Source organism: Saimiri boliviensis, chromosome 5, assembly GCF_048565385.1.
Source record: "Saimiri boliviensis isolate mSaiBol1 chromosome 5, mSaiBol1.pri, whole genome shotgun sequence".
NCBI lineage: Eukaryota > Metazoa > Chordata > Mammalia > Primates > Cebidae > Saimiri > Saimiri boliviensis.
The window spans coordinates 132,507,368-132,531,655 of NC_133453.1; the positions used below are offsets into that span (position 1 = coordinate 132,507,368).

The 24,288-nt window shown below is 47.5% G+C and overlaps 1 protein-coding gene across 10 annotated transcripts in view; it reads right to left on the reverse strand.

Annotated features, from left to right (window-relative positions):
- NTRK3 (neurotrophic receptor tyrosine kinase 3) overlaps nucleotides 1-24,288 on the reverse strand; it is a 381,018-nt gene that overhangs the window by 254,231 nt on the left and 102,499 nt on the right. For all 10 annotated transcript variants that reach the window (XM_074398624.1, XM_074398623.1, XM_010346803.3 and 7 more), the window contains 5 exon segments: nucleotides 16,175-16,243; nucleotides 6,695-6,852; nucleotides 5,762-5,904; nucleotides 5,195-5,336; nucleotides 4,402-4,698 (listed from right to left, as the gene is read on the reverse strand). In XM_074398624.1, the coding sequence (XP_074254725.1) occupies nucleotides 4,402-4,698; nucleotides 5,195-5,336; nucleotides 5,762-5,904; nucleotides 6,695-6,852; nucleotides 16,175-16,243 (809 nt within the window).

Sequence of the window (24,288 nt, forward strand, 5' to 3'; positions counted from 1 at the left end):
TCAGTGCATTGTTAGGTAAGACGTTAACATCTGGGGAAGCTGGACAAAGGGTGGAAGTGCTTTGTACTGTTTTGTAACTTTTAAAAATACGAATTCCAAACTATTTCAAAATAAAAAATCTTTTAAATCTTTTAAATCTTTAAAAATTAATAAGAAACACAGAGTACTAGTCCTCACCCTAGGGTTTCTGATTCAGTAGACCTGGGGTGCGTATCAAGATTTTGCATTTCTAACAGTTCTCAGGAGAGGTTGATACAGCTTTTCCCTTTGGGACGACTATATCATACTACACAGCCTCCTGACTCAGCCCACCATGCCATGAAAAGTAAGAATGTATTCATTCATTCATTCACTCATTCACTCATTGTGGCCCCTCACAGTCTTAGCTCTGTTAAGTATGAACCAGCAAATATTCTCTAACCACCTGATGGGGAACCAGATACTTTCTGTGAGGGAGTCCTTCAAAGAAAGTCTTAGTTATGATAAATGCAATTTGTTTGCTTGTTTATCTGTTCCGTATTGTTTGGGAGGAGAGCCACAAAGCTTTCTCCACATTCCTGGGCATATCCTTCATTCCAACATCCTCTTCACAGTGGCAGGTGACCAGATGCCTCACTGGGGCAGTGGGAGGATGGAGGAAATGGAAACTCTAGCCTGGGTTTCAGAGCCTGAGAGGAGAGAAGTGCCAGATCGATCCACATTTTACATAGATTTGCATACATCTCATAAGGCTCCCATTTATGAGAGAATATTCTTATGTTAGCCAAATGTTTTGGCCAAGTCTATGAATCCTGTAATCTCCAAATCAGCTTACGAATGTTTAAGGCCTTTGACAGAGCCTGGAAGCATTTACACATCCAGAAAGCACATATGCTTTGGAAGGAGACATCATGGCTCCTCTCTGAACCTTGGGAGGGCCTCAGGCATTCAGCCTGGAAGAGGATGGTACCCAGGACTGGTCCTCACCTATGACCCCACCAGCAGGCTGGGAGGAGTGCTTGCTTGTCCAGCACATCACGGCACAATCTGAACATAAACTACAGTCGTGCGGTGAAGAGAATGCACGTGTCTCCTACGGTCCCAGACCAAAACTCTTCAGGAAGGGCCCTCCTGTAAACTAATCTTAGGCTTTAAGGGAAAAGCAGGACGGTGAAGTAATTTGCCTGACATCTCGGAACTGACAAGTGATTGAGTGAGAATTAGAGCCCTGGCAATGCGGTCCAATCACCACTATCCTAGACTACCTTAAGATTCTGTTGGAACTTCCTAGCTTGACCAGAGAGTGACTACTGATTCTAGAACTATTGAATTCATCTCAGCTCTACATCCTAAGAATCTTAACAGTGGCCCACAGCTAGTAAGCCTTTTCTTTGTCCAGACACACTGCTAAAGCATTTGGCATTCTCATCCATTTCACAGATACAGAAATAGAGGCACAGAGAAGTGACTGTCCTTCATCTAGTGCTGACCTTGCACTAAACCCCATGATAAAAGCAGCCCAGGCCACCAGATGGGAAGGCCATCTGGGAGGGGCCACAGATGGGATCTTCACCTAAGTCTGTCTCATTTCAGGGCGTCTGCTGTTAACCTCCATGCTTAGCTGCCTGGAAGCAGAAGAGAAGCACACATGATCATGAGGCCTCCACACTCTCACATTAAAAGGGAAGAACAAGAATCACAAACCGGCTTTACGTCTACACAGACCAGCTTTACATCTACACAGACCAGCTTTACGTCTACGCAGACCAGCTTTACGTCTACGCTTAGCTGGGGTGAGTTTGGTTTAGAACGTTATGATGTATCTCTGCCTACTCCCCCAGATAACTGACTCTCCTGAACGTTTAAGCATCTTGCCACTTGGCGTGACTAGCCCATCTTTTCCCTGTCACTGCCTTTTCATCACCCATTGGTTCCTTTAATCTAAAGACTCATAACAAGCAAACCTTCCCACAGGGTGGCCCTAGCAGGGTGGAGATGGGTCTGAGGAAATGACCTCAGGTGAACTGCTTTCTCTTTGAGCTTCTCTGTGACTCAATCCTCCCTCCCTCCTCCTGGGGACAGATTCCCACCCAATTCCACGGTAGGAGATTGCAAAGGAGGGGGTACCAGACTCACCAGGGGGGCTTGTTAAAACACAGCTGCTAGATCCTACCCTAGAATCTCTGATTCAGTAGAGGTGAGTGGAGCTTGAGAACTTGAGTTTTAACACATTCTCAGGTAATGTGGATGCAGCTGGTCTATGGACCACACTTTTAAGAACCACTGGCCTGACTGAGGAGCACTGATAACTGACTAGGGTGACAAGGGTATCCAGAGACTATCAGAAGGGGCTGCCGCATCTTGCGGGGGCACAGGAGGTATGTTGAGATACCTCCGAGGGCTGAGAGGAAGCAAAGAACGGCTTCCTCCTGAGATAAGGGAGAGAACCAGGAATCTGTGTCCACCACATCATCCAACTGCTGCTACTACCCTGCACCTCTCAGGACATCCTCTGGCAGAAGGAGCCCAGACTGGCTCCTCCTCCCTCCTGGACATTCTAGGGTCTCCCCTTCTCTAGCCTCCAGAAGCTTCCCTTTGGAAACAGAAGCACTGTTTCAGAGTGCTTCATTCCCTCACCAATCGAGACTTACCCTCACCAATATATAGACTTTCCTCTTTAAAAAACAATTTATTCTCTAATCAGGGCACAGGCAAGGCAAAGGTTCAGTCTTTTATATCAACAAGACCTAGCCTGACCTTGTACACCTTAAGAGCAAAGTATCTCTGCTCAAAAAGCCTCTATGTCCACAGTGCAGGCCAGGACTTGTCTACCTGCTGAAAGACAGCCCAATGTCCGGCATAGGTGACAGGGCGATGGACGCAGCACACCACCTTGCCACATATGTACCTACACAACAATCCTACAGGATCTGCGCGTGTACCCCAGAACCTAAAGTACAATTTAAAAAGAGAGAGAGAGAGAGTGACAGCACCCAATGTGGCACAGGAGCAGAAGTGTCCTGGGGACTTTTACTGAGCATACTGGGGATGAGGTTGGAAGTTTCAGACCACAGGGGATTTCCAGGACCTCAAACATCTGCACATTCTCAACCTCTCTGAAAAGATGGCTCCATTGTCCCAGGACCTCAGTGGCAAGAATTTAGCTTCACATGCAGCCACATTTATCCAACTTCACTCTTGGGGCCTCCGATTCGAGTTCCCTTGCACTGAAATAAATAGGGCCTCCTGGAGCTGCTACTCTGGTTATTTGTTGTAGACCGTGAGGTTGGCTTCGTAGAAACAGATGCTGCATTCTGCTAGCTCCTGCTGCCTCTTCCCTTGTGTGTGTGTGTGTGTGTGTGTGTGTGTGTGTGTGTGTGTGTGTGAGCTTGCATGTGCCTGTGTTGTATCACTTTATACACTGTATCCCATTAGAACTCCTCATTCCTAGGAATTGAAGACCAAAGATCTCCTACTCACTTCCCAAAACAAAGCACCCAGCTCAGCAAAGACACATGGCTTCATGGACAAAATGTATCAGTTGTGGAATGCACCAAAAGATGCTACAATCACTTTCACTAAACTCTTTCGGTGTTTTTTTCCTCCTCCAACTTCAGGAAGATACGTAAAGCATCTTACCCCAGACATTTCTCTGACAGCATCACCTCCCAAAATCAAAATCAAGCAAAGTTCTTCAGTAATTTCACTAATTTTTCCCAGTCCACTTGACATTAGCACCATCCTAAGCTGAGGGCATCAGGTATGCCCTCTAGCAGCTCGGCATGGAACAAAGAGAAGAATGAAGACCCAGACCTGGGGGCCTAGATCCAAGTCAAGTCTTGCCACAGATCAGCAAGTAGAATGAGGCCCAGGTCACTTATCTGTTAAATGTAGGGTTAAACTGGACACACTCTCAAGTCCTTTGCAATGGAAAGTCATGGAACCATTATCAGGCGTCAAACCCTGTGACATGCATTATATACCTTGGCTCATTTAAAAGTCACAGGAGCCGTATAATGATGACCGTTTCATAGAAGAGGAAATCGATGCTTAGGAAAGCAAACTATCAGGCCCAGAGACTCCCCACAATTAAAGGGCTGGGTGAGAATTCCCTACCATTACAGCCTCTGCTTTCTCTGCTTTCCCTCACTATGCCCTAACATGCACAACTGCTAATTCTAAGGGGTCTTGGTTTTTACCATGACAGCTACTGGAAAACGGAGACTATCCTTGTTCACACCCGATGCGGACGGTGGCTGCACGTGTGCCAGTGTGTGTTTTGCTGCACGTGTGCCAGTGTGTGTTTTGCTGCCCGTGATAAGCATCAGCACTGCTGCTGCTTCTCCTCTCCAGCTACCACGCCCCACCTCCTAAGCTTGTAGAAAGAATCCATATACCCCCAGCCAGCTACACCGCCCTCACCTGGAAAGGGCTCCTTGAGGAAGTGGCCATTGATGGTCTGGTTGGCTGTACCCAGGGGGTTTTTGGCAATGAGGGTGTAGTTGCCATTGTTGTAGTGGGTGGGCTTGTTGAAGAGCAGGCAGCCCTCGGAAATCTCACCCTCCTGGTAGTATTCCACATGGATGATCTTGGACTCCCGCAGAGGCTGCCCGTTGTGCAGCCAGTACAGTGTCGGCGGCGGGTTACCGCGCACCACAAACTCAATGCAGTGCTCCAGGCGCAGCTCAGGCTCCTCCAGGCTCACCACACGCGGGGGGTCTGTCAAGAAAGAAGCCAGCTGAATTCCAGGACACAGAGTCTCCCGCCTCCCACGGCAGCCTTCCAGCAACCAAAGTGGGGATCTCAGTTCTTCCCCACCCACGCTGAAAAGGCTGAGGGAAGCAGAGGTCCCACCACTACCCCAGCAGAGGGGAAGAGATGTCTTCATCCAAGCTTCCTAGATCCACCTTAACTGGAGGGCCCCCTCTTGAGACCTCTTAGGGGTTTAATAAAAGACAGAATAGGCCAACGTAGAAGTGTCCTGCAGATGTGGTTGAGTTGGAGCCACACCATCTTCTGAGGGACAAGGGTGCTCTTTCTGGGGTTTTTACTGCAAGGACTTACCTGTCAGTCCTTCCCTACAGGAGTCCTTCTGCCCCTACTGGTAGACCAGCCCACTGCTCTAGCTCAGCCCTGGCAACACCTTGACCCCTCTCCAGCCTCCTGTACCAGTTCCCCTCACACACAGCCATCCCCCACAGTAACACGCACTTACAGTAGACCGTGAGGGCGACACTGGCATTGCTCATGCCCACCACGTTCTCTGCAATACACGTCAGGGTGAAGCCGTTGTCCTCGCTCGTCACATTCACCAGTGTCAAGTTGATGGCATGAACATTGGTCCAGTTCAGATTGGTCTGAAAACCCCAATAAAAAATAACAATCACTCACACAGCCTCTAAAAGGATGGCTCCACTACCTAATCCACAAATACCTTTAGGAATCAAAAGGAAAGCTGAGCAGAAGTGGAGGAGATCTTTGTGTGAACGCACACCGACCCAATGCCAGGCTCCTCACAGGCAATAGTTCAGGTCATCCTCCTATTAACCCTATGTGAATAGCAGTTCAGTACTATGCCCATTTTACAGAAGAGAAAACTAAGTTACAGAGAAGTTGAGTGGCATGTGCAAGAGCAAAATGGGTAGAAAATATTGCAGCTGCACGTAACGCGAGCCTATGTGTTTCTTCCCAGAGTAACAAGACCACACATTTTCCCTCTTGTTCAAGACGACAGTGTGATCACTCCTTAACCTCCTGATGGGCTCAAGCCCAGGACGCCTACCTGGTGAGTGTTGATGGACTGCAGCCCAGTAACTATCCAGTCCACATCAGGAAGGGGTGATCCAGAGCCATTGCAAGTGATGACAGCACTGTCACCCTCTCGTACGGTCAGGTTGACGTGGCTCACGCTGATCTCAGGAAGGTCTGGGAGCCAGACAAAGTGGGTGAAAAGACAGGCAAACACTTACAACCCAAAGGAAGCTCTGTCCGTGGGGTTGACGGTGGAACCTCTTGCCTTGCCCAATAACGACTCTAACGCAACCTCCTTGAGCTCTTGGAAGACCCGCTTATCCAAGATGCTTTACGGCATCTCCCCAGCAGACATCAGAACTCAGAACTGAAGCCCATGCAGTAGAGATCTCCCACAGTGCGGCGGAGGGTGGGGGGCGAGGGGGGCAGTACTCAAGGAATGCATTTCTGGTCATTAAGCTCAATGGCAACATCACACTTTGGGCTCTGGTTATCTAAATGTTTCAGACTCCCGTTGGGGAACTTGCTTAAAATTCAGATTTCTGGAACCCATCCCCAGACATTCTCAACGTCTACGGTTGGGCCCAGAAATCTGCTTTTCTGGAAACTCCTTAGAAGCCACTGCCATAGGGAATCCAGACACCACATTTTGAGATACGCTCCTTCAGTTTTGGTTGACAGGTACCTCACAGAGAGAAAGGGAGCCTGATGCGGTAAGGAGGAGCACATTGAACTCCTGTCTGCATTCCTGAAACCAGTCTTCCTATGGCTGATGCACAAAGGGACAGCAATGACCAGGAAGGGAAATGGTGAGTCAGGAGGCCTGCACCCAACCGCAGAGTTCGAGGCTGGAAGGGCACTTTGAAAGGAAGGCTCTGGCATCCCAAGGTAACAGCCGGCACCATCTCTGGTGTCTGAGTGATGCCTCCCTGGAGCCAGCTGGGCCGCGCGGCCACGCACTCACCACACTGACTGATGTTCATGCGGAAGAGAGGAAGCTGGGAGCCGTCAGCGTTAATGCAGTAGAGGTTCTGGCTGTTCAGCCTGGCCTCTCCCTGCTCCTGCCAGAGCTGCATCCAGCGGATATCACAGCTGCAGTTGAAAAAGTTCTGCTCCAACCTCCTGCGGGCGAAGAGAGAGGGGAAGGGAACCTCTGAAGGGAAGACGGCCCAGGACCCTCCCAGGGTTGTGAGGACAATGGGGACCCTACCTGTTCAGGGAGTAAGGGGAGGAGGGATGTAACAAGGTTGTGAAACAAGGGGAAAAATCCTTCAGTTGTAGTTTGACAACAATAGACTCATTAAAAAAAAAAAAAGAAAGAAAAAAGAAATCCACCCCACTTAATCCACCTATCTAAGAGATCCTTTTAAAGAAGTATCAACTTAAGATGCGCCTCTTAGCAAAACCTTTCAGTGGCCTTCCATCTCACTGAAAAGCAGAGTCAAAGCCCTAAATAATCTGCACCGTTCTCCGCCATCTCTCTGACGTCATCTTCCCGCACCCCCTCCTCCTCTTCAGCCACACTGACCTTGGTGTCTGTCAGTTCACCTGCTTGGCCGGGTGATTCCTACCCCAGGACCTTCGCACCTGCCGTTATCACTGCCTGCCAAGCTCTCACCCAACGTATCTGCAAGGCTGGCTCTCTCAGGCTAACACGGCCCAGTCCCTTGCCGTGCTGTATTTGTCTTTCTAGAATTTATCACCACTGGCATCACTTTAAATATTTATTTTTAATTAGTTTGTTTATCTGTCTCCCTGAATAAAAATTAAGCTCCACTGGGGTCAGCGACATTGCCTGTTTTGTTCATTCCCTAACTTAGAACTGAGTCTGGCACATAAATTCTTGTTAAAGGACAGAGCGCGAGACTGACTGACTCTCCCTAGGAGAGTAGGTGGGTAGCTATTTCCAAGATATGCTCAAAGCCTATCCTGGGACCAGCTTTATTCTTTCATAAATTCAATAAATTCTTAATAAGTACGTGCTCCGTAACTGGCCATGGGCTGAATGCTGCTGACACAGGGATGACAAAGATAGTCCCTGTCCTCCCGGAGCACTCAGCCTGGTGAAGAAGAATGTTTGATGGGGGAAGAGTCACCTTCAAGGACCTCCTTCTCCAATGATTGTCCTTGTGACTTGAAGTCAGTCACCTCTCCTCTCAATGGGATTATTAAGGAGACGATGAACAGCATTCATCAATCCAAAACTCAGAGTAAAGAGAACCGGATAAATCTGAATGCCTGGATCGTTAGAGGAAACATGATTCTCTTTCTGGACCATCAGGGAGATGAATCTGTTAGAACCCAGTGGGAGGAGTACTTGGGTACACTGCACTAAGACATGGGATAGTTTTGACAACTGGCAAACTCCAAAATACTTAAGCATGCAACAAAATCAATCAGCGTTCAGGAAAACATGAGGCTCCTGGTGGAAGGAATCAGTGCTTTCCAGTTACTAGGGCACCAGAGGCAGAATGTGCAAATACCCCGACATGGTATCATCCTCTTACGTAAAAGTACTCTCTACACTTGATACTGTCAGAAGGGTGAAGGAAAGGAACTAACCCTTACTGAGCATTTGCTTCTTACCACAACCCTGGGAGATGGCCAGAAGCGCCGGGATGGAAGGGCCCTCTCTGATGTTTGGAGGGATTACGTCCCATGCATAAGGTCCTTTGGCTGGTATGCAGCACAGCACAGCTTCAAACCTCCGTGTGCTGGACTCCGAAACTCATGCACCTACCACACCATCTGTCATGCGCAAGGCATTGTGGGAGCATGGGAGAAGCAAAGAGGAGCAAGCTAGGAGACCTGACTGCAAGAGCTCACACAGGCAAAGAGCAGGCTGTGGGTGGCGGGGGTGGGGGTAAGGAGGAGGAGGTCACAAAGGCAAAGGGAAGCTGTAGGTGAGGTGTGACAACAGAAAAGAAAGGCTTAGCAGAACAGAGAATGTGTTGAGGAGCATTGGGAAACAAAGCTGGAAGGGTGAGTGGAAGCCAGACAGCGGAGGATTTTTACTGCCACGTTAGGAAATTTGGAATTCATTCAGAAGGCAGGGGAAAACCATTGAGGCCTCTACAAATGGAGAACAATGAGGACAAAGAAGGTCTGTAAAAAGAGAAATCCAACAGTAATGTACAGGATAGGCTGGAGAGGAGGAAGACTAGAGACCGAGAAGCCAGCTAGGACGGCTTAGAAACACAGGCCTGCCATGTACAGTTGTGTAGTTTGAGCATTTCTCAAAGTACTCAAAGGGATAAACAGAGGATAAAATCCAGTCTGCACCCTCATGGCCAGACCCAGCTGCAACCCTGGCATGCGGCTACATGCAGCCAGACGACGGGCATCTCTTCTAATTCACACGTAGGCACCATATTGACTGGCAGGGTCCAGGCCAACGTTCTCAAACGTTTGGTTTCAGAACTCCTTTTCTCAAAAAAAAAAAAAAAAAAAAAAAAAAAATTCACGAGGGCCTCAAAGAGCCCTTGTTTATGTCAGTCCTAGCTATCACTATTTACCACGTTAGGAATTAAAACATGGAAAGATATGATGCTCCCCTGTAGGGGGGAAATAGGGGAGGGACGGCGCGGGGTGGGGAGTTGGGGAGAGAGAGCATGGGGAGAAATGCCAGATATAGGTGATGGGGAGGAAGGCAGCACATCACACTGCCACGTGTGTACCTATGCAACAATCTTGCATGTTCTTCACATGTACCCCCAAACCTAAAATGCAATTAAAAAAAAAAAAAAAAGATGTACGACTCCAGGATACATGAGCACATACTCTATCCGTCTTCAGAGCGATGATGTCATCACATCATGTGGCCTCTGGAAAACTAGCATATGCTCATGAGAGGATGAGAGTGAAAAAGGCTAATAATGGCTTCGTGCTACCATGAAAATAGATTTCACTTCACGATCTCCTAAAAAGGTCTTTGGGCCCCCAGGGCACCCCGAGCCACCACTTGAGACCTGCTGCCTAGTTCACATGGCCCCTAGAGCGGAGTGGTAAAAAGGAGAGAGAGGGAAGAGAAGAACCAGTAGGCATCACAAGGAAGGCAAAATGGCACGTGGTACTTTGTAGGGGGTAAAAAAAAAAAAAGAAGAAGAAAAGAAAGAGGACTCCAAGATTTTAAGCTCCAAGAAACAGGAAATCGGTGGCAGGGAGAACTGTCTTCGGCTGAAACCAGAAGAGGAGGAACCCGTGGAAAGGAAGAAAGGACACGTTTGGAATGAGGTTGGTAGAAGGGTGAGGCTGGGGAGGGAGAGGGCAAGGGCCCAGCAGGAGAAAGGGAGGGATGAGGTCGAGAAGCCTCGGAGGTGTTGCCTTGGGGTTATGTCAAGATGCCTGTGCAACCGGACATGAGACAGAGAAAAGCGAAAAGGTAGACAGGAGGAAATGAGAGGGAAGTAACAGACATTATAGGATCATAATATTAGCATCGCACGTGCTGCAGGGCCAGCGCTAGACTACATGCCTTCCACGTGTGACTTCACTTAACCCTCAGGACAAGGAGGGCAGGAAGTCAGCTGAGCTGCCCAGGGTGGGCGGGCAAGAGAGGCCGGAGGAGGCGGAGCGCTGTGGGCTGCAAGGAGAGGCCGGGCCGCCTGCTGGCGTGACAACGAGGGTCCAGATGCTTGAATATATGCTAACTGAACCAGGTCAGCCTGGTTTTTCCCAGCTGCTCACTTGACAAGATGCAGGCATTCATTATTAAGTAGGTGTAAAAATACAAATTATCCACCTGGGTGGAAAAGACTAGACAGGCGAGGGGCTCGGCTGCGTCACCGCAAGCCACACAGCGCTTGATGCGGGGCGGCCTCCTGTCTGGTCCCTGCACTGCTGCACATCCCAGCGTCTCATGGCCCCCCTAGGGCAGACAGCATCAGAATGTCCTGAGGCTGGTGGGAGAATGAGGGAGATGTGTGGGCTGTGCCAAGGATGCTGCCGGGCACGGGCTTTGTGCAAACATTCTGCTTCCTTCCATCCTTCCTCCCACAGGGTCCTGCTCACAGGACCTGGCCAGCAGCTGGGTTGCACCTTGAAACCTGGTCCTTTGTTCCAGCTGAGTTTATGGGAAACTGCACAAGAACTGTGGGTTGTTTCCCCCATCCCTCTGGACTTTGCTCCTGGAGAGCAAGGCACACACACAGCAGAAAGCATTTTGAGTCTTGAAACAATGGCACCCTAGACAGCCCGCTGGGCAAATCCACAATCGTCTTTATATCTGGACAAGGGAGGGTTCAAATGGTGAGGTGGGCAAGAAGCAACGACCAGCACATCTGAAGTCTAAATGATGCTGTCCGTCCTGTGTCCCTCCTCCCATGGAACCAGATCTCAAGCAGGGAAGACTTTGGCCAGGGCCTTGGGGGCAGTCCTGTGGAGCCCAAAGCATGGCTTTCCACGCTTCATGAATAATGTAGGCCGCCCCATGAATAATACAGCAGCAGCTGCTGCAAAGCAAAGCTTCCCAACACTCAGTCCTTGCCCCAAGACAGCCTGGGGCCTGATCACAGGGCCCTGAGGGCTCCCCGTAGATTAACTCAGCCCCATCTGAGCTTGCGTGGACAGGCACTTCGCAGCACAGCCAAGGCCGCCACGGGGTGTTTAGAAAACACTGATTCCCTCCAGTCATCACTCTAGCGGTTTTCTTCTTCCCTGTGCAGCATCAGCACTGCCAGTGGCAGTCCTGGGGCCAGGCAGTGGAAAATGAGGAGGGGACCCACATCAGCCAGGAGAGCCCTGCTGTCACCGAGTTAAGGATCCCCAAAGAACAGGTCTCCCTGAGACAACAAAAGTCAAATGGTTAAGAAAAAAAAAAAAAAAAAAGGCACACAAACCAAAGATCTGAGTTGGGCCAGCTGTGTCATTTCAAGCGAATATACCAGGTTGAGTTGTATTCTTCAAAAAGAAATATCCAAGTCCAGCCCCTACCACCTGTGAATGTGACCTAATCAGGAAACAGAGTCTTGGCAGATGTACTCAAATTAAGGACCACTCTCGATTTCAGGTGGGCCTTAAATCCAATGACTGCTATCCTTACAAGAGAAAGGAATGCTAGGTGCAGTGACCCACATCTGTAATCCCAGCATTTTGGGGGGCCAAGGCAGGGGATCACTTGAGTCCAGGAGTTCGAGACCAGCCTAGCTAGCATGGTGAAACCCCCTATCTACTAAAAATACAAAAAAAAAAAAAAAATTAGCCAGACCTGATGGTGCATGCCTGTAATCCCAGCTACTTGGGAGGCTGAGGCAGGAGAATCACTTGGACCTAGGAGGCAGAGATTGCAGTGAGCCGAGATCATGCCACTGCACTCCAGCCTGGGCTACAGAGCAAGACTCTGTCTCAAAAATATAAAATGAAATAGAAAAAGAAAGGAGGAGGAGATTAAAGACAGAGACAGGAGGATGGCAGGCATGTGAGATGGAGGCATAGGTTGACGTGATGCTGCCACAAGCCAAGGAACACCGGGAGCCACCAGAAGCTGGAAGAGGCAAGGACCGGTTCTCCTGCAGAGCCTTTGAAGGGAGCGTGACCCTGCCAACTCCCTGATTTTAAACTTCTGGCCTCCAGAACAGCCAAACAATAATGTTCTGTTGTTTTAAGCCAGCAAGTGTGTGGTCATTTGCTAAGGCAACCTAGTAAACGAATACAGCAAATACCTTAACTCTCTAAGATTCTCTTTTAACACCAGTAAAATGGGGATGATCGTGCTCGACCTTCCTTCTTCACAAAGTCTTTAGGAGGATTCGTGATAATATATGTTAGCATAATTGGGGAACAAAAAAAAGCTGTTAAGAGGCCAGAAATGATCACTATAGTAACACTGTAAGATTATTGTTTAGTGGCATCTCCAAGAGCTATGGAAAGTTGTCGAACCTAAGACTGGGAAGAGAAATGTACCAGGACCAGCCCAAGCCCATCCTCGCTACTGAGTTAATATTTTACCAAGTCAATTAAATCTGCAAATGATACCAGAGGTAATTATCACTTTCCTTGAAAAGAAAATGAAATACTCCAATCTATTTTAATCATGTCTGCTCCATGCATGCAGGGAACTAAGAGAAGGCAGTTCAAGGTACATTGAGGGTCCTCGGAGCACGGCTGGAGCACTTCTGTGCTGTGCGTCTACTCTGGGACTTCTGGGACCTCCTGCCATTGCCTAAATTGTATCTTGAGATTCAGAATCTAAGCTTCCTTTCTTCCTAATTCATTCTTTATCTCTAAGACAATCTGATTCTTGCTCTGATTTTTGGACAGACAGCTCTAATTTTCTCTGTGAGGAAAAAAAAAAAAAATCATCTTGCCATAACCAGAAACTTCCAAGAGCACTGCACAATGCCAAGTCAAATTTTTCCAACCTGTGCCACTGAAACTGTGCCGGCTACTCCAAGGCAAATCATGGAAGATGCTTCTAACTCGCTCCATAAGAGGCACACCCCCTAGACACAGGAACAGCAGTGATCCAGGGGCTCGGCCAAGACCATCTCCCTCATCCCACAAAAATAAATGACAGGAGGTAGAGGAAGGTTCTTGGTGCATTTTAAGAACTCTGAGACAGGAACATTGTTTGCTTTTTTTCCTCTGATTCCCTGCAAGGAACCCACCATCCTGAGAGGGGCTTCTGGAAGCTGAGCATGTAGGGCGTGTGCTTGAGTCAGGGAAGAGAAAGAGCACGGTCTTTGGAAACAGCAAATCGGATAGTGATAATACTAAAAATCCTAACACTCATTCCCAGATGTACCACTTACTGGCCATGTGATCTTGAACCAGCGGTTTAACTTGGCCAAGCCTCAAATCCCTCATTTGTAACACTGGTTATACTGATACCTCCTATGAAGTTGTTCCAAGGATTAGACAGAACCTCACACATGTTAGGTGCTCAAGATGTGCCTCTTTCTTCTCCTTCTGTCCTACTGGAAAGGTCATGGACACTTAGCCCTTCCATTCTTACAGCAAAGGTCCTCTAATTGGGGAGGGGCTGGTGTGGGTACAGCAGAGGTCCTTAGTGACAGAAAGAAACATGCTAAGGAATTGCTACACACCCTCTTCCCCTTCTGTCCCTGCAGAGGGTCACTCAAAGCCTCACACTTCTGGCCTGTGGCTTTCCTGGCTCCACAACACACTGAGCCCTTTCTCCTCGAGGACCAAAATTCTTTCTTCCTGGAAATACCCAACCCATCCCCATGCCCCAGCCCACAGGCTCCATTGAGCAGACCCTGGCAGTCTAGATGGCTCGTGGCAGATGGCGCCATGTGGACTAATCAGGAAGTCAGACAAGAAAATACTACCCTTTCTTGCATTTGCCAGGAACTGGGATTGTTTGGATTTTAATCATAGCCTCAGCTAAGAGCCAACACAGGGCCCCTCCCAGCCAAAAGATAAATTTTCCTCTCTCAAGATTCAATTCTTCCTCAAAAAATAGACCCCTACCAGGGTAATTGCTCCTTAGAGGAGGGCTTCTTTATTCTCCAATATAATTTTTACTTAGTTAACAATATGACAGAAATAAAATACTCTGCGGACATGGTGGCACTCACACACTGATTCAAACTGCAGGGAATGTCTTCATTTCTCCCTAAGTCACATCTAGCTCACTGGTATATTGATCCCAGGCAAAGATGAATGCAGAAGCCCATGATCCTCTAAGAGAAATCTGACATTTTCTTTAAACATATATCCACCAAACAACTGTTTCTAAAACTCCACACAACAGGTCACCAGGGCAGCAGCACACCATTGATTTCACATCCGGTAATTTTTTAGAAAGAGCACTGAACATTTTCTCAATAATTCAGCCAACAGCTGACCCTTGATGTCCCCTGGAGAGACGCCATCCTTGGCCTCCTGAAGATGGAAGGGCTAGGGGTTCCAGAATAATTAAATGCAAGACACCCAAGAAAGGGATCCCTCAAGCCCCTCAGTCAGTTCTAGGGTAACTTAAGACAGACCACAATCATGTGCTTTCTGAAAATTACTGTAGAATATATCCTAGTGTTGGAAACAGACTGAAAGCATTGGCGACGGTTGAGCACAGTGGTCAAGGCTTTTTGGGTCCACACACTGCCTCTATTCAGTGAGTGACTTTAAACAGGATACTTAACCTTGCTAAGCATCTCAGTGTCCTCCAAAGTGAAATGAGAGTAATAATTCCTATCTTATGGAATTGCCATAAGGATTAAAGGAAATAAAGGATACAACTTAATAGATTGCTTGGCACCATGCCTGGCACAGAGGAAGAACTCAGAAATCAGTGTTCATAGTAAATCGTAGCCATGTTAATTTATCTTTTCCACCTACAGTACACAAGGTCATCATGGGGTGATAGGCTACTGAGATGCTTGATGAAGGCATCAAGAGTTGGGTCAGAGAAGGTAAGGTTTTGACTCATCGATGAACTCAGGTCTTGGTAGGTGAAGGGAGAGCAAGCTGAAAGGCCAGCAACACAGGCAGAGGGCCAAGGTCATTGCCTCTTGCTAAAGAGAGTAAAGCAATCTGCATTCAGTGAATGTGGATCTGCATCACCAGTAAGAGGGAACACATGAGTGGTGCCTCTGGAACCCTGACCCCCTAACTTGATCCACGCCTCAATTCCTTTCCATTTATTCCTTGATTTATACCCTCAACATAATATGATGTCCTTCATGCACAGAGATGACCCCGATGACTCACTCATCAATATGAGTTATTTTTTCCAGCAGTGGTCACGAACGTTCACTCATCCATCCTACGTCTGTTTGTGCAGAATGGCTAGCTGGAACAGGAGTGCCCTGATCAGCCTTGGACCATAGCAAGCCTAAGCAGTCCACAAGCAGATTGAAAAAACATTTATCGCCTTCCCCCATCCCTTGGCGTGCCTATACTCAATCCAAATAAGCTGAAGAAGATTATGAGTGGTGAAAACGCATGTAATTGGAAGTCAGAAGGTATGGGTTCAAGTCCCAGCTTGGCCAGTCCCTAGAAATGCAGTCTTAGTTCTTAATTGAGTCTCATGTGTCCTTCTAGGGTTCAGAATCCTCATCCATAAAACGCAGAGAATAATACCTACCTCTTATGACTCTTATGATGATAAATCTAAAATTATATAAATGAAAACATGCCTAATAGTCTATAAAGTTACATATTGTATGAATGTTATCATAAATTGATATTCTACATTATGAATATTAATACTATTATAACTAATTACCTACAGATCACAAAACTAAGTTCTAATAAAAGAAGAGGCTGTCTTCCGAAATAGGTTGTGCTCACAAAGAGCATCAGAAGTGAAGCAATGGGGTTAATTGCTCTCACTGAACATGGTACACTCTATGTCATCCAACCCAAGTAGGCTCTTCAGGTATATGTGGGCTCAGCCTTCAGGTAGTTCCACTGCTTGCCACTTGTCCCCATCTACCCATTACCAGGATTTCAGTACCTGGACAGTTTTCAAAACCAAACTTACAATTCCCGAAGACTCAGCGTCTGGAAGAGCTGCCATGAGAGTGTGGTGAGCCGGTTACTTGACAGGTTTCTGCAAGATTGACAAATAAAGGGAAATTTTAAAAACAAATCCGGCACAAACAATGCTATAGGTAGCAAGCTTAGTTCATTTCACTGGAGCCTGGCTTTGTTTTCCTCTTCCTTCTTCTTCATTCTGCTAGGCTCATGCTACATCTGCTAATAGTTGAGGCCATAGATCAGGTTTGGATAGGCTTTTGAGGCCTTTTAAAGGGCACGATTTTACAAATAAAAGAAACCATTAAATTCTCACGGTCATTCTCCCATATCCCCTCCCCACAATAAAAATTTACAGAGCCTTTATGCAGCGATCCTTCTGTAAGAGGACAGGGAGTTCTCAGGGTAGATAAGCTCACTAGCATTCTTAACATGCACACAGGTGGAAAAACTCTGCAGGTCACCTACAATTCCTTTTAGCCAGTGTCTCTCTCGGCAAACATGCCCACCAATGATCAAGACATCAGCCTTTTGTTCACACGTCTGTTCTCCTCCTAATGGCTGTTTAATTGTTCTCATTAGGATGTACAGGGGAAAGGAGCAGCCATTAGTCTTCTGGATAAAAGAAGAAACACGCCCACGGTTATTACTTTGCCAGGCTCAACAAACAACTTTTGATGTGATAACAGCTCTTAAAGGTAGCAGTTAGACACAGCTCGAATTGAAGTGGCATCCCAGGAAAAATGTACTCATCTACTGATGGGAACACATGGCAGTGCTGATTCCATTTAGGTAAATATCTATCCACACAAACACGATGTGTGTATACTTGTGTCTATTAAACATGTAGGTACTAAATGCAAACACAGACTCTTGTTTATACACACACATATGCTTACACATACCCATATTTAGATGACTTCTACAACAAATATTTATTGAGGCTACACTGAGCAATGAGGGAGTTGACCATTGAGGGTGAAGGCAAGTTCCCTCTGGAATCTTACATTCAAGTTACAAATGAATAAGCAGAAGGAAGACTATCAACACTGTGATTACGTAAGTAACTGATATAGAAGCGGGGATACATGTATTACTGTGATTATGTAAATAACTGATACAAAGAGAGGTGCCTTCTGCGAAGGTAGCATCGGGCCTCAGACAAGGAGAAGAAAGAGCTGAGTACTGAAACAGGAGTGTATGAGGGAGTGGAAGTATTAAGTGTCAAGGCCTGGGAAAACCAGAAGACCAGGAAGGAAGCCACTCAGAAAGGAAGGAGTGAGAAGTGCTTTGGGATAAGTGGGAGAAGGATTCACGCCACACTTGCCAGCCATGGGGAGGAGTTTGGATTTGATTTTAAAGAGTGGTGGGAAGGCATTGGATGGTTTTCAGCAGGGAAGTGACATAATGTAATTAATATTTTTAAAAACAGAAGGCCAAGACGGGAAGTTGGCAGGCCAGTTAAAAGGCTGCTATGGTCTTCCAACCAAGAGAAGGGAGTGGACATAATTAAGTGGATGGATTCAAGATAGGTGTTGCAGGTAGACCTGCCAGACTTCCTACTTGATTGGATTTTGTAGAGGAGAGAAAAAGAACTGAATGGCCAGGTGAATGGTGATGTCATTGAGTAGAACCAGGTAGCCTGCCAAAGGATCACCTGGAGGCGATGGGATAGAGACCCTCCCCTTTGCAAACCTTAAGTTTGAGACACTGTTAGCTCTCCAAAAAGAGATGCCAAATAGCCTGGTGTGTTCATGGGTCTAGAGCTCAAGGGAGAGGTTAAGGCTGGGTAAAATTACATAGGGAGAAAACCTATCCAGTTCATAACAGGACCAGACATTCAAATACAAGACCAAACAAAGGAACATGTCTTCCCCTTCTCACTGGATGCAGGCCTCTTTGGTGAGGTGGTTTTTTTCTACCCTGGCCTGAACTGGCTGGGTCCCTGTGATGGCCCGTGACTGTGCAGAGGAGGCAGCCTCCTGCTGGGGGTGCAGGGGACTGGTGGAGAAGGGAAAGGAGCATAGGTAGTTTCCCAGGTTTACTGTTCTGCTACCTTCCCTATACCCAGCACTCTCCCCATTCAGAGTTTTTAAGCCTCTAGGATAGTCCCCACAGCCCTACACTGTCACCAACCCTCCTCTCTGCAAGGCTGAGACCTGTGGTATAACAGCACATGCTGTTATACCTACGCCATCCACCATGCTCAGCTTCACAAAACCCCTAATGACTATACATCTTATTCCTACACAATTGTTCACCGATCGATAAGAAAGGGTCAATAAAAGAACTGCAGTGACGACCACCTGAGGACACCAGGTGGGGCAAAGCCTTATGCAGCAGCCCATCTCCTGCTCAGAAGGGTGGAGCCAGAGACCAGACACACACTCCCACCCAGTCCCTAACCCTACCGTAACTATTAGACCAGGAGCTCGAACCTGGGGTTCAGGGCAACAGGAATTGGTACCGCTCTGAGTCTCCATTGCCATTAGCCTTTATGATGTTTCCTTAAATCTAAGTGTTTGATTCATCTAGGTAGAAATCTGTCTTGCTATTTTGCCTGGTTTACTCTATGCACCACACATTACACGCTGCAGCAAAAGCCGGACAAGCCCCCAACTTTCAAACCCATGAGGTACTCCCTGCAGCACTTTGGGAAGATGTCTGTCCCCTGCCTTTAGCTCCCTACCCTTCTCCAGTGCTTCCCTGAACAAAACCCATGGTTCTGAACCTGAGCAGCTGCATTCAATGGGCAGTCAGCAGCCAGAAACCCCAGACTCTTTGAGCCCTGGGGAGCATACCCCCGCTAAGTGCAAAAGCAACTGGCAGGAACTAGCAAGCCGGGAGACTGAAGCAGTTCAGGTGAAATGGACATCCCTGACCATCTCCAAGGGAGGAGCAGGCAGGGAGCCTGCCAGGCGTTCGGGGGAACCCGAGGCAGAGAGCAGGTTGCCAGCAATGTCCTCTCACAAAGGTCATGCTTTGCTACATTAGGCAGAAATGTCAAAAGAAAATTGGATTCTGAAAGAAAGAAAATAACAGACACTCTGGGCAAATAAGGAATAAGAAATAGCATTATTGCCTTATTACAAGTTAGAGGAGGGAGGGGTCCTGGGACACCTGTGAAGGGGGAAATGGGCTTTGGCTCTCCCAGGGCTGTCTCGGCTTCATCTCCCCCTTGCCCCTCCCCTACCCATCAAGCCCCCACCTGGATTCCTCCCGATCTTTGGATGCAGCGGACTGAAGCACTCATGTGCTCTGCCCATAGGCACATACAACCCAGACTGCAAACTGTATTGCACAAGTCCAGGGAGGAGTGCAGGTTGCACAACCCTTGCAACTGTACACGATGCCCTGCCAGACACACAGCAGAAGCACCAAGCCCCAGAAACAAACTTATACAAAAAAGACAAGAAGGCAAACCATACACACCACGAAATAAGCAGAGCATGCCTCTGGCCGGCCTGCCCTCACCGGCATTGATAAATTCTCATGGTGTAGGGTAAATAAAGAAGCTTTCACAAGAATTGCCAACCACTTGGAACTGACTGCCCCTGATTTTTTCTTCTAACTGGGGCCTCACCTGTATGCACCTGTCATCAGTTATTGATGAGCTGGTTACCCTGCTCATCAGACAAGAATTTAATTAAGAACCATCCTGCCTCTGAGCCCCACAGCAGCCTTTTCCCTGGGCATCCTCCCTAACAGATCCATTATCATCCGTCTCTGACTTTTGCTTGGGTCAATGGCCAGTTTCCAAGCCACCTGACCATTGAATTAATTTGGTGAGCAAGATTTTATGAGATGATGCATCAAACCCGTTCCCAAAATCAAGTTCCGTGACACTGCCCCTTCTATCTCTCGCCTGGGACTTCCAAACAAAGCCATTAATTTTGTGCTTCACAACTGGCCCTCTCACAGACCAGATTCTGGGGTCCAGAGGTAATAAACGATGATGATGTGGCTACTGGGTGCTCTGGGAACAAGGAGCCAGACACACAGATGGCTGGACCCTGGGCCCTGAGGGGCAACAGGGCTGAGATATCACCTCTGGCATTAACCCCATAATGAACAGGGGTCCTCCCAGGCAACCCCTCCTCTGACCAGTAGAAACATCAGCACAGTAAGCAGTCCTAAGACCTTCGTAATGGTGGCACCCAACCACGGCAGGAATGGAGCCCACGAATGGGGAGGATTTCACCTTCCACCTCGAGAACCCTACTGTTACAAAAGGCTCAACAAGATGGACCCTGTTGCCCAAAAAAAAAAAAAACAACCAGATGAATCCCTCTGTTGCCCCTCTGGTGGCTGAGAGTTGAGAAGGAGACATTAAGGCCCATCCGAAAAGTGGTCCTGAAGTTGGAAGGATTTGTGGATCTGGATTAAGAGTGAGCTGACTTTTGGAAGCAGCTCCTCTTCTACTGATAGAGGCACCAGTGGGCAGGTGTGTCGTAGGATTTGCATGTGTAAGGAATTGCTGGTGGCAGGTCCTCTGCATCCCTGAGCTATTAAACCGGGCTGTCTCACCTGTGTACTCCCAGGCCAGCTCCCCGATGCTCACTCCACCGCCATACTTCCTTGGTCCCTCTCACTTGAATGTTTTCTGTTGTCATGGACTAGGTTTCATTCCCTCAAACTTCAATTTTAAAATCCTAACCCAGCTGGGTACGGTGGCTCACTTAGAATCGCAGCACATTGGGAGGCTGAGACGGGTGGATTACCTGAAGTCAGGAGTTTGAGACCAGCCTGGCTAACATGGTGAAACCATGTATCTACTAAAAATACAAAAATTATCTGGGCATGGTGGTGGGGGCCTGTAATCCCAGCTACTTGGGAGGCTGAGACAGGAGAATCGCTTAAACCCAGGAGGCAGAGGTTGCAGTGAGCTGAGATAGTGCTATTGCACTCCAGTCTGGGCAGCAAGACTGAAACTCAGTCTCAAAAAAATAAATAAATAAAATAAAAAAATTTTAAAAAAATCCTAACCCCTCCCTGTGCCCCCCTCTCTGTATTTGGAAATGGGATCGTTAAAGAGCTAATTAAAGTTAAATTCGGACATATGGGCAGTTTTTAAACCAAAATGACTGGTGTCTTTATAGGAAGAGGATTAGGACACAGACATATGAAAAGATAAGAAGTCACAGGGAGGAAAAAACGAACAGGGAGAAGAAAATGGCCATCGACAGGTCACAGAGAGAAGCCTCAGAAGAAACCAGCCCTGCCAAGGACACCCTGATCTCAGGCTTCTAGCCTCCAGAACTGTGAAGAAATACATGTTGTTTAAGCCACCCAGACTGTGGCATTGAGTTCTAGCCGCAATTGCAAACTAACATACCTGTTCTCAGCTCCGCATTTGCCTGGAGGCCCTGATGGCCAAGTTGGCTGCCTCACTGTGATCCCTGAAAGCCTCAAAGTCATCGTTTTCTGTCACCCCCTTGCTCTGTCTATGCTTGGTGGTTCCAGGGAACCAGCCTCCCAATCAGGTTCCAGCCACTAAGATCTAATCTGGTATCTGCCCACTTGTCCACCCACTGGGTGTACTCCAGCATCCTCCTGCAAAAAGATTATTAAATGAGCAAACAGAGAACCAGGGGCATGCTCGGCTTGCATCCCAGTTATAAATGCCACAGTCATTGACTCTTCCTGGAGGATTCATTCTGCTGCTTGCAGAAAGGTACTCTTTTGAGCACTGTGTGGGCTTGAGGCACCCAGCATAGCTAACCAGAAAACAATGAATGTCCAACCCCTCTCAATCCTGCAAGCTCCCAGGGCCTGTGACTTCCTGGCTGCAATCATCATGGTGCAAATCTTATTTCTTTCATCCACAAAGGCAGCATTTTGAAAGGTGAAATTCCTTCTCCCTTAAGATCTAACATATTCAAATATGTGTCCCTTTTCTTTTTATTTTTTCTCACCATAAAAGAGGTATCTCCTTGGTCTTTGTCTTAACCCGTTCATGCTACTGTAACAAAATACCATAGACTTGGTGACTTATAAACAACAGGAATTTATTTCTCATAGTTCTAGAGGTTAAGAGGTCCAAGATCAACGGGGCAGCAGATTCAAAGATCCACCTCTTAAGAAACAGAAGTCTTCTCACTTAAATCTCACATGGTAGAAGGGGCTATCTAGCTCTCTGGGGACTTGTTTATAGCGCACTGATCTCATTCATGTGAGCTCCGCCCCAGGATCTCATCACCTCCCAAAGCTCCTGCCTCCTAATACCATCACCTCGAGGGGGAGGACTTCAGCATGTGAATTTTGGAGACACATAAATATTCAGATCATAGCAATCATCTTGGAGACCACCAGCCCCTTCTCATGACACACCATACCAGGATTCTTTAGATTCTGCTGAAGAATCTGCAAGAAAAGAGTGCTGTTCTAGACTAGAACTAATGAAGACTCTGCAAGAAAGGTCAATTCCCTGATGCAGCACCAAACCCCACATAGACTTTGCGCGCACGCACGGACACACACACACACACACACACGGAAGAAGGATGGAGCAGCAGCCCACTGCCCACCTCTCCAAGATCCAGGGAACCTACACCTCCTCAGTCTTGACCCTGTGACTTCTATGCACCCTCAGCCCCACACCAGAGGTATCTGCAGCCCACTGTCAAAGGAGCTGTTGGGGTGGCTGCTGCCAGCCTCCTTGGGTTGATAGGAAGGAAGGAGGCATCATATAATCTTGTCACCAAGGCCTGCTGCCCCCACTGATGAGGCCATGAGCCAACCCCTTAAAATCCAATGCCTATGACAGGGAAGCAGGTGCTGCTGCCCAGCGTTCCTCTTGAAGGCCAAGAAATATTTTCCTATATCACTGATATATTTGCTTTTCCCTCAATTAAATTGCTGTAAAAGGGGGTGGGGGTTAAAGCCATCTGAGCCATTTTTATTCAGTTAAATTACACTGGATGGCTCATTTAATGAACTTTAATGAAGCCAAAATGCTTTCTCTAATCAAATCTCAAATGACACGACTGGTATCTTGACCTTAGCTCCAGAGACTAGAGGCAGCTTTTTCTGTGCAGCCTGTTCTGGGCTCTACCAGGGTTTCCCAGACTGTGCTCCTGGAATCTGAGGTCTGCAATAAGTTCATGGGAATTACAAGCGGAAAAAGATCACATCGCTTGAGAACCACTGTATCAAAATTAAGCATGTGTATTTACTGCAGCACTTCTCAGAGCCTTTACTATAAGAGAAAAACTGGCCAACTGAATCTCGAACTTATTTGTGCATAGAATCTTCTCTGTGGAGTGTCTAGCCAAAAAACAGCCATATAACATCCTTAGAGAAATGATCAGCAAGCTAGAGTCTGCAGGTGGACAGTTTGTTTTTAAAGATCTCCTGAAACACAGCCATGTCCACTTGCTTATGTGTTGTCTATGGTCAAGTTCCAGGCAGAATAATGGTATCCATATCCGAATCCCCAGAATCTGTGAAGAGGTTAACTTACACTGCAGAGATGACAAAGCATAGACATTGAGATCAGGAGGTTATCCCGGATTATCCCATGGTCCCATTGTAATCCTAAGGAGCATTAAAGGTAGATGAGGAAGGCAGAGAGAAAGCCGGGACCCACGTGACTGATGAAGGCAGGCACAAAGACATGCAATGTTGCTGGCTTTAGAGACAGAAGAGGGGGCCACAAGCCAAGAATGTGAGTGGCCTCTCGAAGCTTCAAGAGGCAAGAAAACCCATTCATTCATTCTCCCTCACAGCCTCCAGAAAGAAATGCTGCCCCGCCTATACTTTGACTGCAGCCTAGTGAGACCCCTGTTGAACTTCTGGGTGTAAGGCAATGAATCTGTGTTGTTTTACAACACAAACTTTGTGTTAATTTCTTACAACAGCAATGAGAAACTAATAGGGCCACTTTCACATTACAACAGCAGAGTGGAGCAGTTGCAACAGAGACCAAGATATTGACTATGTGACCCTTTCCAGAAGTGTGACAACTCCTGGTCTAAAACAGCACTCTCCAATAGAAATACTATAAAGGGACCGGGCACAGTGGCTCACACCTGTAATCCCTGCACTTTGGGAGGCCGAGGCTGGCGGATCAAGAGGTCAGGAGATCAAGGTCACCCAGGCCAACATGGTGAAACCCCATCT